The sequence below is a fragment of the Zalophus californianus genome, chromosome 15 (genome assembly GCF_009762305.2).
Source record: "Zalophus californianus isolate mZalCal1 chromosome 15, mZalCal1.pri.v2, whole genome shotgun sequence".
NCBI classification, from domain to species: Eukaryota; Metazoa; Chordata; class Mammalia; order Carnivora; family Otariidae; genus Zalophus; species Zalophus californianus.
In genome coordinates this window covers 63,115,455-63,132,499 of record NC_045609.1, presented here as the reverse complement: position 1 = coordinate 63,132,499, position 17,045 = coordinate 63,115,455, and the positions used below count along the sequence as shown (strand labels likewise).

The 17,045-nt window shown below is 42.3% G+C and overlaps 1 protein-coding gene across 3 annotated transcripts in view; it reads right to left on the bottom strand.

Moving 5' to 3' along the window:
* Positions 1-14,867, bottom strand: part of CFAP58 (cilia and flagella associated protein 58) — a 108,608-nt gene extending 93,741 nt beyond the window's left edge. For all 3 annotated transcript variants that reach the window (XR_003520354.2, XM_027596395.2, XM_027596396.2), the window contains exons 1-6: positions 14,699-14,867; positions 9,920-10,201; positions 7,938-8,086; positions 4,177-4,333; positions 3,114-3,308; positions 627-764 (exon numbers count right to left, since the gene is read on the bottom strand). Coding sequence is in view for 2 of the 3 variants with exons in the window: in XM_027596395.2 (XP_027452196.1) it covers positions 627-764; positions 3,114-3,308; positions 4,177-4,333; positions 7,938-8,086; positions 9,920-10,201; positions 14,699-14,707 (930 nt within the window). In the remaining variant the exon portion in view is untranslated. The remainder of the gene's footprint in view (positions 1-626; positions 765-3,113; positions 3,309-4,176; positions 4,334-7,937; positions 8,087-9,919; positions 10,202-14,698) is intronic.
* Between the last annotated feature and the right edge of the window lie 2,178 nt (positions 14,868-17,045).

Sequence of the window (17,045 nt, the reverse complement as noted above, 5' to 3'; positions counted from 1 at the left end):
ACCAGAGAAGGGTTTATGGATTTTTTCAGAATCTGTGATAAACACAAAGCTGCTCTGTTAAGCAGGTAGGTATACAATATGTACCCAAGTATACAGCTTTTATCCAAACATAATTTGCAAACATTCTTCACTGAGGACTGGGAGAAGAATGGAAAGACCGTCTTGCAATTTACAGTGGACAGAAGTAAAAATCATGGTACTACAATCCTGGAAGTAGATACCCAGTAGTACCAATCCATTCCCCGACCCCTCCCATTCCACCTTCTCCAGACAAGTCGTAAAATATAATCTGACTTCTTTGCCACTCGCTCACGTAAATGGTTTAACTAGTAAGTAGTTACTTCCAAGGCTAAGTTACAGAGATGAGCATCGGAGCTGGCTTTCAAAACCATCCGCACAACCATATGATCAATATTCAGGTTTGTGGTCTTAGAAGAATGGAAGTCATCAAAGTATCTCCTTCTAGGCAGAAAGCCATCAATGAAGGCTTGTGCCTGCCTCCGACACATCAAGGCTAATATAGGTTACCCAACCAAGGGCTCCAGCCACAAAGGCAAACCTAAATTAATAGGGAATGAAGGAGGGGGTGCTAGGGAATAGATAGGTCCTCGTCACTTGGTGTTTACTTTGAGCTCCAAAGACTTCTGCTGGTTTTCCTGAGATAGCTGCTCACAAACCAAACTGTGTTGTTCATTCTCTTGCTGAAGTTTCGAATTTCTCATCTGAAACTGCTCCAGCTCCTTTGCAGCTCTTTCATTCAAGATCTGAAAGGTACATAACGAGCTGGTTAATGCTTTTTAATCTGATTACAACATCTGCATATCCACACAGGAGCCACCACCGCCCCCCCCCACCACGCTGCAAACCCCCTGGGACAGTCACAGCAAGCACACTTTCTTTGTCTTTGTAGAAATTGTTCTTTATCCCCGGTGAAAGCACTAACGCACTCAAATATGATAAACCATACATGGCTGAGGAAAACGACGCCTTCTAATGAATAACACAGAAAGCATAATTTTTTTTTTCCCGAGAGCCTTGGGAAGTCTTGTTCACAGGTGGCGGATAAATATTTTAATGCCTGTTTGCCATTTGGCAAGCTTCACATACGCAACAATTGCTATAATCATTGCAAATGAGCTAGAGATTCAAACGGGGTTTATCAGCTGTGGGGCTGGGACGCTCCATCTTCAGAAGCAAATCCTGCATTAACATGCCTACCACATTTTCGTGAGCAGAACCATTCATGGACACCAACACAGAGACCATGCCCCTTAAATCCAACTGAAGTCGAAACCGTGCAACAGCAGTGCAGGGATTTCTATCTGCCTGACTTCAGTGTCAGTAGGGTTTCTTCTTCCCTTCCTTGACTATCCTGAGCAGACACAGTTTTATTAAACAAAAAAAAAAGAGGAATGTATTGGGGGTGGGGTGGAGCCATTTCTATCGGCAGACTAGTGGGGGGCGGATAGCAAATGCGCTGAAGGGAAAAGAGAGAAGATGCTTAAACAATTATTACAAAATATAACTTGATGCAAGCAAAAGTTAAACATGGGAAGACTCCATCCAATTTCCTGTCAATGGGGACTAAATAAAATATAGCCAGCTATGCCAAAAAGGAAATTGTCTTTTACATGAGTCCTGGATATTGCTAAACAAAGCACTGTAGTTTGATCATGATGTTCAAAAACCTCTCAAATTTCATGCTCCAAGACATCTCGTGTTTTTCTTGTGGATACTTGCATGTTGTGTATTACCTGTCTGATTTCTGGCTCTGTGCAAAATTAATGAGGCAATTGGCCAAGGAATATGTTCTAATATCTATATTTTAAGTGGCAAAATGTTGTATGGCTTGACAATTCTTTGGAACCTTCCTAAGAGAAAATATTTTCAAGAAATGACTTTTCTCCATTACATGAATTGCTTCTTGAAGAAATGAGAGAAGAGGGGCACCTGCTTGGCTCAGTCAGTTGGGCATCTCTTGATTTCAGCTCAGGTCATGATCTCAGGGTTGTGGGATCAAGCCTGCCTAGGGCTCTGCACTCAGAGGGGAGCCTTCCCCTCTCCCTCTGCCCCTCCCGCAGCTTGCACGCACATGTTCTCTCTCTCCCTCCCTGTTCCATTCTCTCTCTCTCTAAAATAAATACATAAATCTTAAAAAAAAAAAAGAAAGAAATGAGAAAAGACAGACCAGAGTTACTACTATTTGAGTTACCTTAAACTGCTATTATAGGGGAAATGTTAAAAATGGTACCATATTTAAAATGCATAAAGACTGAATATGGTTTCCTAAACTTGAAACTTAAAAATAAGCCTATTAAAAATTAAATCATGTAATGGTCACACAATGAATACTTTGAGTCTGAATGGCCTATTGAGCTCTGTCCAATAGAACTTTCCACAATATAAACATTCTCTAGCTGTGTTGTCCAATATGGGATCTACTAGACTTTGAGGCTAGTGAGCATTTGAGATGGTACTAGAGCAACGGAGGGCTTAAAGTTTTCATTTTATTTAATTTTAAATAAATTTAAATCGCCACACATAGCTAGTGGTTACCATACTAGACAATGCCGCTCTATAACTACGTGGCAACATAAATGAATCCCGCAAACAGAATATTGAGCCAAAGAAGTTAAATGCAAAGCGCACACCCTGTATGATCGCATTTCTGTAAAGTACGAAACCAGACAAAACTAAACTCTGCTGAGAATTCAGAATAGAGGTGAACTGTGGGGGAGAGAGTGACCGTGAGGGAACACAAGGGACCATCTGGGGTAGTGTTTATTGGGCTGGGTGCAGGTGACCAAGATGGGTTTAAGTGGAAAAAATTCATCAAGCTGTACACTTGTGACTTACACACTTTGCTATGTGTATATTATACATCAATAGAAGGTTCAAAAGAAATTAACCCGTTGGAGCTGGGGGGAAAAAAACAAAAAAAGGAGGTCCTATCTACCTATCTGAACTGTTCAAAGAGCAATGCAATGCTAAGTGTTGTTTTATCCACATCTCTACTGAAGAGAGTTTGCTGCTTTCCAAAGAAAATTCAAAATGCTCCAAAGGCACTCTTCCTGTTTTTGCGGGGACTGCGATGTCACCCACACCCAGCGCACCTTCTGCTCCTTCAGCTGCTGCTCCAGCTTCTGAAGCTCCTCCTTGCTTTTCTGCACATACTGCTGGAGGGCCTTAATTTCTGTCTGCCTGGTGTCCATGTCCGTCTGAATCTGCCTGAGTTCTTTCTCTAGTTTTTCCTTCTTCCGAGACTCTCGTGAAGCTTCATTCTGACGTTGCTGGATTTCTTGCTGGAACTAGGGGCAAAGAAAGGACAGGAAGGAAAGAGATGAAGCCCATGCCAGGACATGTCTCAACCATCTGAGATTCTCCCTTTCTCAAATCTTATACTTTCAGGGCAGCCACCTTGTAGTAGCCTTTCCCCTGCAGGACAGTCATCTTTGAACCCCAATGTTTAAACTTCAAGAATATTCTGTATTGTTTTTCAGAGTCTTAACCAAACATCCACCCAGATGGTGGGAACAAATCCACAAAGAATGGTATAAAATCCAGTTAAATATGGAAGCCCAGAATTCTAGAGAAGCTAAGCATGGAAAGAATTCATCCAATTCTCTATCAATAGGAGCTAAATAAAATGTTGCCAGCTACCCTAAGTATGAAATTATGTTTCACATGAGCCCTGGATATTACTAAACAAAGCATTCTAGTTTTATCATGATAACCAAAATCTATGAAAAATCTTTCTGTCATCTCATGCTCAAAGGAGTCTCATGTTTTTCTCCTGGAGATTGCACGTGTGAATCATCTAGTTGACTTCTGGATTTACATAAAAGCGTTCAAAAGGGGTCCTTACAAAGGAGAAGAGCCAAGGAAGCTACTTCTTCCACCATCCCCAAACGCAGGGCATCTTGGCCTTTACCAGGGACACCTTAGGCCAAAATTGTAAGCAGTGCCCCGTCTTAGTGACTTCCCAAAGAATGTTGAGAGGAAATATACAAAGCAAACTGCTCTTGCAAGAACAAACCAGAGAAACAAGCAGAACTGTGGATGCTCCGTTTGGGCACCAGGGGGTTAGGAACAAGGATGTTGTTCTCAGAGGAACAAGATGGGAAGGACTTCTGGAAGTTAATGTTCTTTCATCTTGCCCTCCGTGGCAGAGCAGACCTGACTGATGGCCTGCTCTGCTTCCTCTCTGCACCGCTCCATTTCCTGCTGCTGTTCAGTAGTCTGAGCTAAGGACTCTCGTAATTTCACCACTTCTGACAAGAGCTGGTCTCGCTCCTTGGTCACTTCTTCTTTGAACTTCAGTAAATCTTGGATACTAAAAAAGAAGAACACAGGAGTCAGGCTAAAAGGTCATCTGCTCAGGAGTCCTCCTTATCACCCTCTGAGCTTGTGTTCATAGGCAAGACTTCGGGTCAAGGACTAACACTATTCAGGTGTGAAAGAGAAAGATCTTTATGCCCTGACCATGGACATGGTAGCTGCTTGTGAGCTGTTAACTGAAAAAGAAGTTCCAATAATAATATGCATAATATGATCCCTTTTCTTATCTTTAAATAATTACAGTGTCTGTGTATATGTGCATGTATGTGTTTTATAGACATCTTTATAGCAGTCCAGAAAAATAGATTGAAACTTGTAACTGGTTATCTCTGAAAAGCGGAATATCACTTTGGAAGAGTTGGAGGGATAATTTTTACTCCTTAGTTTCCATGCCTCTGTATTACTTCAATTTGTTACAGTAAGACTACATTGCTTTGTCAACTCTTGTAATTAACCCTAAGGAGATGTTAATTTAAGACATTATTTGGTTAATATATCCAGTGGAGGGCTATGATCACAGCCATAAAGTCAAAATGAGGCACACTTAAGCAAATAATACACATCACCGGTTTTCTATCCATTCACCCAGAGATTAGTTTCTCCCAAAGGGATGCAACCCAAATGAAATGTTCCCAAGAACAAAATTTGGAAAATCATTCATATGCCAGTTTTTAGAGAGTATGTGATAATATCTGTTGATTTGAATTGTAAACCAGTTACTTCCTACATCTCAAAAACCATTATGTATGATTTGGCATGACTTTCCGCAGAATTAGTGTTTTGAAAGCAGAAAGACTATGTCTGATCTGACCTGTGCAGCAGAATTAAGGTCTAGAGCAAGACAGCTACGTGACAGCCAAGAACGCAGAGAACTTGCACTTGAAGCACTTGCCACTGACAGTCATCAAACAACTGTTGGAAGCACAGTAATCTGACAATATTTATTTACCAATAACTTTGATAGAACATAACTGCTTAATAAGGAACCTTCAAGACCACATTCAGCTTCTTCTCCAGAAACAAAACCTTGAATTCTAAGGTTACTAGGAAGAGAGCTACACCTAAGTGCACTCTTGAAGATGAAATTCTGGCCTGGAGAGTTTCTTCAGTTCTACTCCTCACCGTGTTCCAATTCTCTTTAATACTCCCCCTAACTGGATTGCCTGGGTGTCTCAGTCAGTTAAGCCTCTGACTTTGGCTCAGATCATGATCTTGAGGTCCTGGGATTGAGCCCCGCATCAGGCTCCATACCCTGTGGGGAGTCTGCTTCCTTCTCTGCCTCTCCTTCTGCCCCTCTCTCCACTCGTGCCCACTCTCTCTCTCTCTGTCTCTCTCAAATAAATAAAAATCTCTCAAAAAAAAATACTCCCCCTAACTGATCAGTTCCCTCACATTGCTCTTCAGTAGTTGCTCTGGTGATGCTTGACTTTTTTAAACAAGAAAATAGAGCTCGTTATTATGGACACTGCATGTGCCCGGCTAGCTCAGTTGGTAGAGCATGAGACTCTTATTACGGACACTGCATCTTCTGTTAGTTTTTCCTTTTCTCTCTCCCAATGCCTGCACTTAGAACCATCTCTCAACGTTGGATAAATGCACCTAGAAAGTATGAGAAACCTAGACACCAGTTAGATATGGTTAAAAATGGCTAACAAAGTGTGTGTGCTCATTCCTGACTCATTAATTAATGCAAGGTTTTGCATGCCCTGCACAGTGCTAGACTCCTAAAGGGAAGGTAAAGGTGTCTTCCTTCAAGAAGTTCACAGCCTAATGAGTAGCAAAGCATATCAATAAATAATTTCAATACAATGTGACCAGTGCCATACTTGAGATAGATGTTGTTTGGGTTCTATGGAAACAAGAGAACACAGTGATTCTCATGTTTACTCCTTGGTTCTAGGGGTGGGAAGGAGGTTGAAACAGAGATGCTGAGAGTGATGCAGTTAAGATGGTCTTTGAGATAGGTCTCGAATGGGTGCATAGTTGTTTACTGTGTGGCAAAAGGAAGCAAAAACATTCTTGGCATAGAAAACAGTACGTTCAAAGGTGTGGAGGCATAAGCAAGTATGGTGTTTCTGGACATGAATCTGGCGAGGCTGACGGGCAGATCTATGCAGGGCCCTGAAAGACATGTTCAAGACTAGGCTGCATTCTTTGGGAATGGGAAGTTATTGAAGGTGTTTGGAACATGTACTGGAGATAGAAGCACACAGGTACATGTTTCAGAAGCCTAAATCTGATATGTGGAAGACAGTGCAGAGGGGAGATGTCTCCTTGAAGGCAGGGAGACCAGTGAGCTGTCCGTCACCAAATCCAGCAGAGAATGTGGGGCCCAAAGCAAAGCACTAGCACTGCTGATAGGGAGCAGGGAAAGACAGAAGAGAGGCTTAAAAGAGAGAATCAACAAGATGAAGCTTTAAGGCAGCAATGTCCACAATAGCCAAACTATGGAAAGAGCCTAGATGTCCATCAAAAGATGAATGGGTAAAGAAGATGTGGTGTGTATCTATATATATATATAGATACACAGTGGAATATTATGCGGCCATCAAAAAATGAAACCTTGCCATTTGCAATGACATGGATGGAACTAGAGGGTATTATGCCAAACAAAATAAGTCAATCAGGGAAAGACAATTATCACATGATCTCACTGATATGTGGAATTTGAGAAGCAAGACAGAGGATCATAGGGGAAGGGAGGGAAAAATGAAACACGATGAAACCGGAGAGGGAGAAAAACCATAAAAGACTCTTAATCTCAGGAAACAAACTGAGGGTTGCTGGAGCGGAGGGGGGTGGGAGGGATGGGGTGGCTGGGTGATAGACATTGGGGAGGGTATGTGCTACGGTGAGCGCCGTGAATTGTGTAAGACTGATGAATCACAGACCTGTACCCCTGGAACAAATAATACATTATATGTTAATTTTAAAAAAAGATGAAGCTTTAAGGGATAGAGGCCTAGAACCTGTTTAATGGTCTAGAACCTGAGAAGTAGGAAGGATGGTGATGGGACTAATCATGGGGGCTGGGGCGGTTGGAGAAGCAGCTGGAAATCCGAGCAAAAAAACAGCCAGTTCCATTCCTCACAAGTCTGAAAGAAAGAAGCCTAAAATATTTACTCATTTGGAAATTGTAGTACATATTTCTGCAGAGCCAGAAGTTTAATATAACCACAAATTAGGAGTTCTTGGGTATGGAGAAAGGGAGCATTAAAAACAAAAAATAGCAGCAGATGGAAAACAATCTCCAGGAAATCACCAGAGAAGGAGACTCCCGTATCACAAAGAACATCCAAGGTGACGCTGCAAGCCCCAGGTCATCTGCCCAAGAAGGGGGCCTCTGCAAAAGCAAGTTCAACATCCATCAAGAAGTTATGACCTAGGGGCGCCTGGGTGGCTCAGTCATTAAACGTCTGCCTTCGGCTCAGGTCATGATCCCAGGGTCCTGGGATCGAGCCCCGCATTGGGCTCCCTGCTTAGCGGGAAGCCTGCTTCTCCCTCTTCCACTCCCCCTGCTTGTGTTACCTCTCTCGCTGTGTCTCTCTCTGTCAAATAAATAAATTAAATCTTTTAAAAAAAAAAAAGTCATGACCTACTTGCTATCCTGGTCCATGGACAGCCCAGACCCTTGCTCCACTAGTTTGGTTAGGTTCACTATTTCCTCTTTCAGGGCAAGGATCGTTTCCTTTGCCTTCTGCTCTTTGTCATAGGCCGAGTCCACCATCTTCCATGCCTTTTCGATTTCCTATATGCGCCACGGGACATCAGTGAGAAAAACCAAACTAGGATCCAGATACAAGATAAACTGAGCAAATAGAATAATAAAACAACTCCAATATAGTAGTCATTTATGGGGAAAGAAGGTTACATATTATACATTATGCATTCCATTTATATTGACTTACTGAATTGCTCAGCATGAGCTAGTGGATCCTGAACAGCAGCTTTAGGGGGTTCCTGGCTCACATTCCTGCAAGGGCGGCTGTAACTAGGGGGATATTTCTGATGTTGAGATAGGTTTAAATAATTAAATTTAAATTTAAAAGGAAAGTTTATGTGCTTTCCAAGCCCAGATATTTTTGGAGGAAAAAAAAAAAAGATCAGGAGTGGCCTTGGATCCAAACCCTGAATGTGAAGGTCCTCATAGATTCCAAATAAAAAAAAAAAATCTGTTTTGTCCTCAGGTCCCAAGTAAGCGGTCCTGGATGGCGATGTTGGCTTTAGAACAATTCAGAGCAAGGTGGTCTTCACTGTCATGTAATTGTACACAACACCCTTGGTCATTCCCATTCCAGAAACCCATGCCCAGGTTGCAACAGCCTTGAGTTTTCTTGCAAAATTTTGTCCAGTGGAATGTGAGTCCTTTATGTAGGTAAGAACCTATAAACTCAAGGTGACAATACTCCACTTTCCTGTTGACAAGGCATAAAATGAGTGGAAGAGAGGATTTCCATAAATTCGTGCCCACTCTTACATTAGAGAGAGAGAGAGGAGTCTTGGGTAACTTCACATAACTTAATGATTCAAAATAGTTATGGGGTATTTTTTTTGTAGCAACCATACATACTATTTTCAGCAAAACAAATGAAGGATATTTAAGTGAAAATGTGATTATAGGAAGCTTTGTCCCAACCAATCACCAATTATATTTTAATCTGTTCGTGACCTCCATTTCCAGTTTTCTAATTTACAATAAAAATGTTTTTTTTCCATCATAAGAAGAATTAAAGCCTTCTTTTATTGGTTTTTCAGCAAAAAGAAGAAAATGATGATAGAGAGAAAGTGGCACTTTAAAAAAGGTCATTTCTAAGAAAACAGATGTCATAACTTGCACTGGTCTTGGAAATTCATTTAAATTGGGTGATGTTTCATTGTATGATATCAAGGGACTTATCTAAAAAAGTTCATGAGTTATTTCTCATCACTAGGTTTTTAATTATAAATTAAAATCTCTTAACCTTTTACCACCCTAAGGCCAACAAGGAACATTTACATTTTACCCTCAAAATAAAGCAACACACTTGAGAGTGAAAAAATAAAGGGTAAAACGGAACCATACTTGCTCAATATCCCCCAGACTGAATCCCTGGTCTCCCATTATGAGGAACTGCAAGGATCAAGGAGGAAGGAAGATCATGAAAATTACTATCTAGGAATTCTCAAGGTAATTTCTCCTAAAGCAGTGGGAAAAGCAAAAACATGAAAACATTCTTTTAAAAAAATCCTTAGCAAGCTATCATCATGAGATATCTAATTACTCATCTTGTATCAAACAAGACATACCGAGGTCCCTAATATTACACTTACTTACCTCTAATTCTTTTTGCTAACCCACTATTTCTTAGAAACCCAAGCCAGTAAGTTTCTATGTTATTTTCTGCATAGTGCAATTCACCCAGGCTAATTATTTCCTTTGAAAATGAACACTATTCCCTAGGCTTAATGAATATATAAATTTTTACTTAATAACTCATTTACTACCAGCCTAGAGCTGCCAATATAAAGAAAGAAAGACGTTTTAAATACAGGATGCGTTTATGGCAGCGCTACCTCAGTTCATTTCTATAAGATCACTGACCTTCTTCAGGGATGCAATGGTGGTCTGATCATCCTGGGAGAGCTTGAGGGCAGTGGCGACCTTCGCGGAATTAACCACAATCTCTGCATTTAGCTCTCTGCATTTGGCCATCAGACGCTTTTCATTATCGTAAGACTTTTTCATGACAGCATGAAGCTTCTCATATTCGATTCTAAATTTCTCCAGACTTTTGTCCCCTGAAAGTTCATTGAGAACCTCCTGAAAATCCCTTTCCATTTCTTCAAATGCAGTTTCTTCCAGCGCTAGTTTGTCACTCCTTTCCTGTACAAAAGATCAGGAAGGGGAATGAGTATCGCAACGTGTAATCAGGGATTGCTGTTATTAGCTATAAATACAAGACCTTCACCAACCCAAAATAAAAGCCACTGACAAGACTATATGATGGAAAGACAGCTTGTTCATCCCCTGATGCATGTATATATGTAAACATGTGTCTTAGGATAATAATATTTATAATATAATGATAATATATTATATCTATATAATAGTAATATTTCCTACCACATGGTGTCAAAGAGCAGATTAAATAGGATCATTCATGTTAAACACTTGGCCACGTGCTGGCAAACAGGAGGCACCCAATAAATTTTTATAGCTCTTATGATTATGCCAAGCCCTGATTTGTTTTCACTTCATTATGCTTCTTACTGCCCCCGGGAATGCAGAGATAAGCCATGGCATCTCATGGTCAGTTATAAGGAGATTTTGGTGTCGATACCATGAAATCACACATATTCACAATGAACCCCAACTGAAATATGGAATAGTCTCCTAAAAGATATCCCATCTTTTTTATCTCTTAAAATAAATAGGTGAGGTCCCCTCCACAAGTATATTGAAATACCCCCTGTGCCGTGCTCACAGGCCTTTTCCAGATTCTCTTCCTATGCTCAGCTAGACAACAAATTATTTTTTTTAAAAAGCCCAGACGTATAAATGTAACTCAAACATATGACTTAGAAGAGAACCCGGGACTCGGTTATATAAGAATTCTCATTTCTTTAGTGTTAAGGGTTGAATCTGTCCCCCAGAAAGGTATGTAGAAGTTCTACCCGCAGTACTGCAAGTGTGACTTCGTTTGGAAGTAGAGTCATTATATTCATATATATAATCAGCTAACTTGAGGTCATACTAGAGTAGGATGGGCCCTAAGCCAGTAGGACTGCTGTCCTTATAAAAAGAGGGAAAAGTGTAACTGTGTAGTGATGGATGTCTAAATTTATTGTGATAAGCATTTTGCAATACACACACACACACACACACACATATGTCCGTGTATATAACAAATCATTATGGTGTACACCTAAAACTAATACAATGTCACATGTCAATTATATCTCAGTTTAAAAAAAAAAAAAGTAGGGGGTGGGATTTGGACAGAGACACAGACACAGGAAAACACCACACAAAGGCAGACATAGGGATTAGACTGAGGCAGCTGTGAGCCAAGGAAAGCTAAGGATGGCTGGCTACCATCAGAAGCCAGGAAGAGGCAAGGAAGTCTTAGAGTCTCAGAGGAAGCAGAGTCCTGTCAACACCCTGATTGCAGACTTCTAGCCTCCAGAATTGAGAGACGATAAATCTCAACCGTTTAAAGCCACCCTGTTTGCAGCACTCTGTTATGGCTTGCCTAGCAGACTAATACACCTTCTTCTTGTTAGACACAGCACAACAATAACAAAGAATGAGGATGGTTAATATACTTATTTATTTATTCAGCGAATGTTTATTGAACATTTGCTATGTGTAAGTTGGCATGCGGGAGCCTGCAGGAGGCAGCAAGGTAAGGAATAAACAGCCCTCCCACAGGGAATTCCGACATTAATAGTTGATGGGGTATGTTTTCAGATAATGGAAGTAAGGAATTTGATACCTGCCATAAAATGGATTCAAAATTCTACAAGGGACCTATAGGAAGTTGGAACTACTCCCAGTAGCAAGAATGAAAGCAAATTTCCTAAAGGAGGTGGTATTTGAGCAGGCCCAGAAGGGAAAGAGAAACTTTCACGGGTGAATATGGAGAGAAAAGGTATGCCTGGCCCACTGCAAAGCTTGAACAAACGCTCAGGGCCCAGCAGTATCCAGGATCTGAGATTGGTTAAGAAGTTCACGTTGGCTAAAGTGTAAGGAGTATGAGAGGGAGAAGAAAAGAGAAGACTAGATAGGGAGTTAAGGATAGACTAGAGGCCTTGAGTGGAATTCTAAGGGCTATGGAGTGGATTAATCTGTAGGCCACACAGACTCACTCAAGACTTTGGAACTGATAAGGTTTGAAAGGCCTTATTTATGTATGTAACATTATGCTTTGATAGACTACCCTAAAAAGAGCTTCAACATCAATACTCTATCGCGAATCAAAAAAATCAACTGAGATGATTTCTTGAATCCCCCAAAGAAAGTAAAATTTAAATACACCCTGCAGATTTAGGGTAAGCAATCTTGTTTACCTTCCCCCTTGACGAGCCCATCTTGCCCAATATAGAGTAAGTCTACATATTTTGGGTTTTCAAAAACACTTATACTGCTGATTTCCAAAGATGACACCCAGGCAAAAGAATCCACATCTTAAAATAGATGTGGAGTAACAAGCATATCTATAACATTTTGCATAACAACATTACTGCTAATGTTAAACTCAACAGAGGTTTTCTTACTGACTAAAAGCAGCTTATTGCCAACATCACAATACAGCGATTCCACAAAAGAGAGAAAAATCGTATTAAGAAAATATGGTGCTTCTGCTGCCCTGTGTTTCCCCCTTGTTGGTGCTAAACATCAGCACACACCAAAATGTATCATGGCAATGTTCTCAATTCCGTCCCTGTAAATGGTATTAATGTCAACACTTGATCACTAGCCTAATGATTTCTTTGCTGACTAGGTTTTCCCTGTACACCTGGCACTTAGCACAGGAAGGGAAAAATATCAAAGAAAGCAAAGTTTCTAAAAAGTACTTTTATGAACAGATTTGTTCACATTGTCATTTTAAAAATATATCGCTACTAAAAGCACAGCAAAAATAGTCTCTGAGCTGTGACCAATAACCAGTTGGTGTCTACACTCTCAGAGCACCTAATGGTATCTATTTTGGAAGCACCATTTTAACATGAACCGGTCAGAAAAGAACTGTGATGTTCCTTCATTCAACACCTATCTTTTGAGGGTTTACTACCTGCCAGGCACTGCTCTGGGTGCTGGGAATACCAATCAGTGGGGAAAGGACAAGGAGAAAGGACAGGAGAGCTGCAGTGATAAATGAGGCCAGAGTGTTAATGGAGACTTGTGAAAGCAGAGGTAAGGAAAACCTGGCTGACATCGAGCGAGAAGAAAAATAGAAAAAGGGAAGAAAGGAGAGGAGCTCATGAAGGGGAAGGGAGACCGGGAAATAATTTGTTCATGGTGTTGGTATCTGGGGCTTATGTGTGGAGAACAAAGACGAATGAAATGAACCAAGATGACCAGCGAGGGAGAAAAGGAGGGAATGCTCAAAAGCGAATAAAGGGATAAATAAAGGAGAGCTAGAAGGAACAGGAGGAGGAGATGTAGAGGAAAGGGACGTGAACAAGCGAGGGTCACGGGGTGAGTGTGGTGGACACCACTGTGTGGATGTGAGAGGGACATGAGAGTGAGGAGCCCAGGAGTGAGGGAGAAGAGGGTGGGAAGGGGATTGTACGCTAAGGGAAGGAGGGAGCTTTGCCCACAGGAAGACGGAGCTTATAAGGGGAGACTAGATGCGGAGGAGGAGACGGAATGATGAGGGATGTGAATGGTGTAGAGGAGACAGAAGGAAGTAGACTAGAATGGGGCCGTGATGGTGATGAGAGAAGCGGGGACGAGGCTGGTTTCGTGGGAACACAACCTGCGAGGGTGCACAGAGCCCCTTGCTCAATAAGCCCCACACTTGGTTTAAGAATTTGAAATTCTTAATAATTTGTTAACAAAGGGGCTCTGCATTTTCATTTTTCATTGAGCCCCACCAATTATGTAACTGACCCTGGCTGGGACTGACCCTGTGACAGGTGACAGGTGAAATGAGGGAGGACTCTGATGGGGTGATGGAGGAAGAGGGTAGAACCACATGGTGAATGGGGACTGTGACCAGCAAGTGATGACAGGGACTCGAGATAGTCCGAATTACAAATGAGGGTGCTAATGGACAAAGGGTCAATAAAGGGCTGCAGAAATGACCCCTCATCAGTGAGGCTAAAGATGGGGTATAATGCAAAGTGAGGGGAGCGAATGACGCTACAAGATTTTAACACAGTGATCAATGACTACACAGGGCATTGGTGATGGGTGAAGAGCTTAATGGAGACGTGTCACAGCAGGTGATCAGATGATAGGGAATAGTGGTGTGACAGGTGGACAAGGATCAGTGAATAAGGGTGACAGTGGGTCTCTATGAAGCCTTCCTCCAGGTCCCCCCAGTCAGCGTGTATCTCTCCTGTGGTATCACCTTATGGCTCAAAATCTAGGGGTGGGTGCCTGTCCTGTGCGCGTCTGGAAACTCATGAATTTCATACTATGTTTAACACAGCGCCAATCTTAAGAGTGGGGGTGGGGTGTGTCTACCCAATTGAGGTAAAGGGGCCAGAACCGTCGAGACAGAGGGGTGGGGAGAGGCTGCGGGTGGGGATAAGATGTTGATGGCTGGAATGTCGGAATCAGTGGACCTGACGGGAGAAGTCAACAGTAGGAGAGGGACGATGGGGAGGAGTCGAGCGAGAAACGACAGAGAGAGGGGCACTGACTCCTGACCTCGGCCATCCTGACGCTCTCTGGGGGTGGCCTCAGAGGCTGCAGTGGAGATCGCGGAAACTGGGCCCGAGTCTGAGGAAGGGTCTGTGCACTTCCCCCAGCGTCTAAAAGGGCGCCACGTTATTTGTATCCAGCGCAGGGGCGGGGGCAGAAACCCAGTCCTCGGCGCGTCCTCCCGTCGCCTGGCAACCGCCGCGCCCTCTGGGGAAGCTGGAGGAAGACCGAAAGGGTCGGAGCCTCTGGGGCGGGCGCTTGGGCAGTGTCCCTTAGAGGCATATGCAAATTTCCCTGAATGGGGCGGGACCAAGGAGGCGAAGGGGCGGGGCCTCTGAGAGGCTTGGCGGAATCCCAAGGTGTGCAAGAGGAGCGGGGGAGAGGGGGAGGTGGGGCAGAGCCCGGAGGCCGCTAGGGCCCGCGGAGGACCAACGCTTAGATGGAAATGTGGATCAAAGGCTTCTAGAAGGACCGGCAGCCACCCTTTGCTCTCCGTGACAAAGATTCGGTGGCGGGAACAAGAAATAATCGCAGTTCGACTCAATTCGACTCTAATGAAGCAACTACTGTGTGCAAGACATGGAGGGGAAAGTAAGGTAGAGAAAACACAGACCCCGCTTTCAAAGGGTTTAGTCACCAGTGGTTAGAAAAATAGGGTGCAGCGCTCGAAGCACCCTAGGAAAACGGATGTGGAGCCACATTGTGAAAAGCTACCTTTCATCTGGGGCTCCTTTCTCAAGACCGCTTCTTCTCCCTCTCCTCCACCATCCCCTTTAGGCTTCAGGTACAGAGTTGGAGTAAACAACTTGGTTCATGAAATGAGCAAGACCCCTCTCTTGTTTTATCTGTTCCCTTTACCCCATCCTTACTCCCATCTCTCCTCAGTCCCATAGCTATTCAGGCTACTGTGCATGGATATGTATTTTTGAAAAGTGTACACACTTTTATTAGTGTATTTTTTAAATGTTTGATAATGATATTGGACTTAGGGATCATCTTATTTTCTACTTTTTTTTTCACTCCATATTCTTTTTCCGGATCTGTCCTTTTGCTGTTGGTATTGCAATCCTAGTTCATCACTTCTGATTGCTGCATAGCATTCCATATTGGACATCCACACATGTGGCTTCCATTCCCCAAATGGACACCAAGGCTACCTCCACCTCTCCAATACCACGAACAATGCAGTGATAATCATCCTTGCCCCTGGTCTTTTATGGACCTATGTGCAATTCCTAGGAAATATATGCCTAGGAATGAGACTGGTAAAGTTACAGGGGATGCACAGGGCCATTGCATTGGGTTATGCAATTTGTCCTGTACAAAGACATCCAGCCATGGGGCGTGTGAGGGCTAGCACACAGTCCCTACTCTTTCCTATGTCATGTGCCCTGCTGAAGGAAGATATGCCCTTTTCTTCCCACAAAAGCTCTATCAATTAATGAACTTAGAAGGTTACAACCATCCAGAGGGTATGCCTTTTTCAAATTCATCTGCCTAGTGGTGGAAACTATTCTCCAATGGCACAAAAGTGCCTAGTCACTCGGAAAAAGCCCTGGGCTTGCATCACCAAGTACTGCTGGATTGCACCCCAGAATTACTGCCCTATACTATGCCCCACTGCATAGCCTTGTCCCCCACTCCCAGCCTTGCCAGCCCGTGGTAGTTTGTTTATTCATAAACACTCACATAGTGTTTACTAAGTGCCAGATACTGTTCTAAGTGCCTTGCAAAACCTGACTCATCTAATTAGCCAATTTGATAAATTCTGTCAATTATCATGAAAGTTGTGTCAACATATTTTTGTTTTACTTTGCATCTCTCTCACTACTAGTGAAATTGAACATTCTTCATACATCTATAAGCCACTTGGGGTCCCCTTCTGTGAAGTGTCTATTTATAGCCTTTGTCTATTTTTCAATTGCTCTTTTTCTTTTTGATTTGATTTGCAAGAGGTCTTTATAAAGTCTGGACATTAATCTGCTTTCAGAGACTGGAAACTTTGCTTGTAATGTCCTTTGTAAGACAATAATCCTTCATTTTGTAGTCCTTCATCTTTTTTTTTTTATATACTCTTTCAGATGATTGAGCAAGTCTTTCTCAACTCCCCCCAAGATCATAAAGGTATTCTCTGTCATTTTCTTCCATTAGTTTCATAGTTTTATTTTTTAGCATTCAGTTCTTGAGTCCATTTGGAGTTCACTTTTGCATATGATGTGAGATAAGGATCCAATTTTTTTTTCTCAATAGAGTATGCCCATTTTCAACATCTTGGTTCCCACATATAGATGGGTCTGTTCTGACCTCTCTGGTTTGCTCCTGTGCCAGTACCACAAGGTTTTATTATGATGGT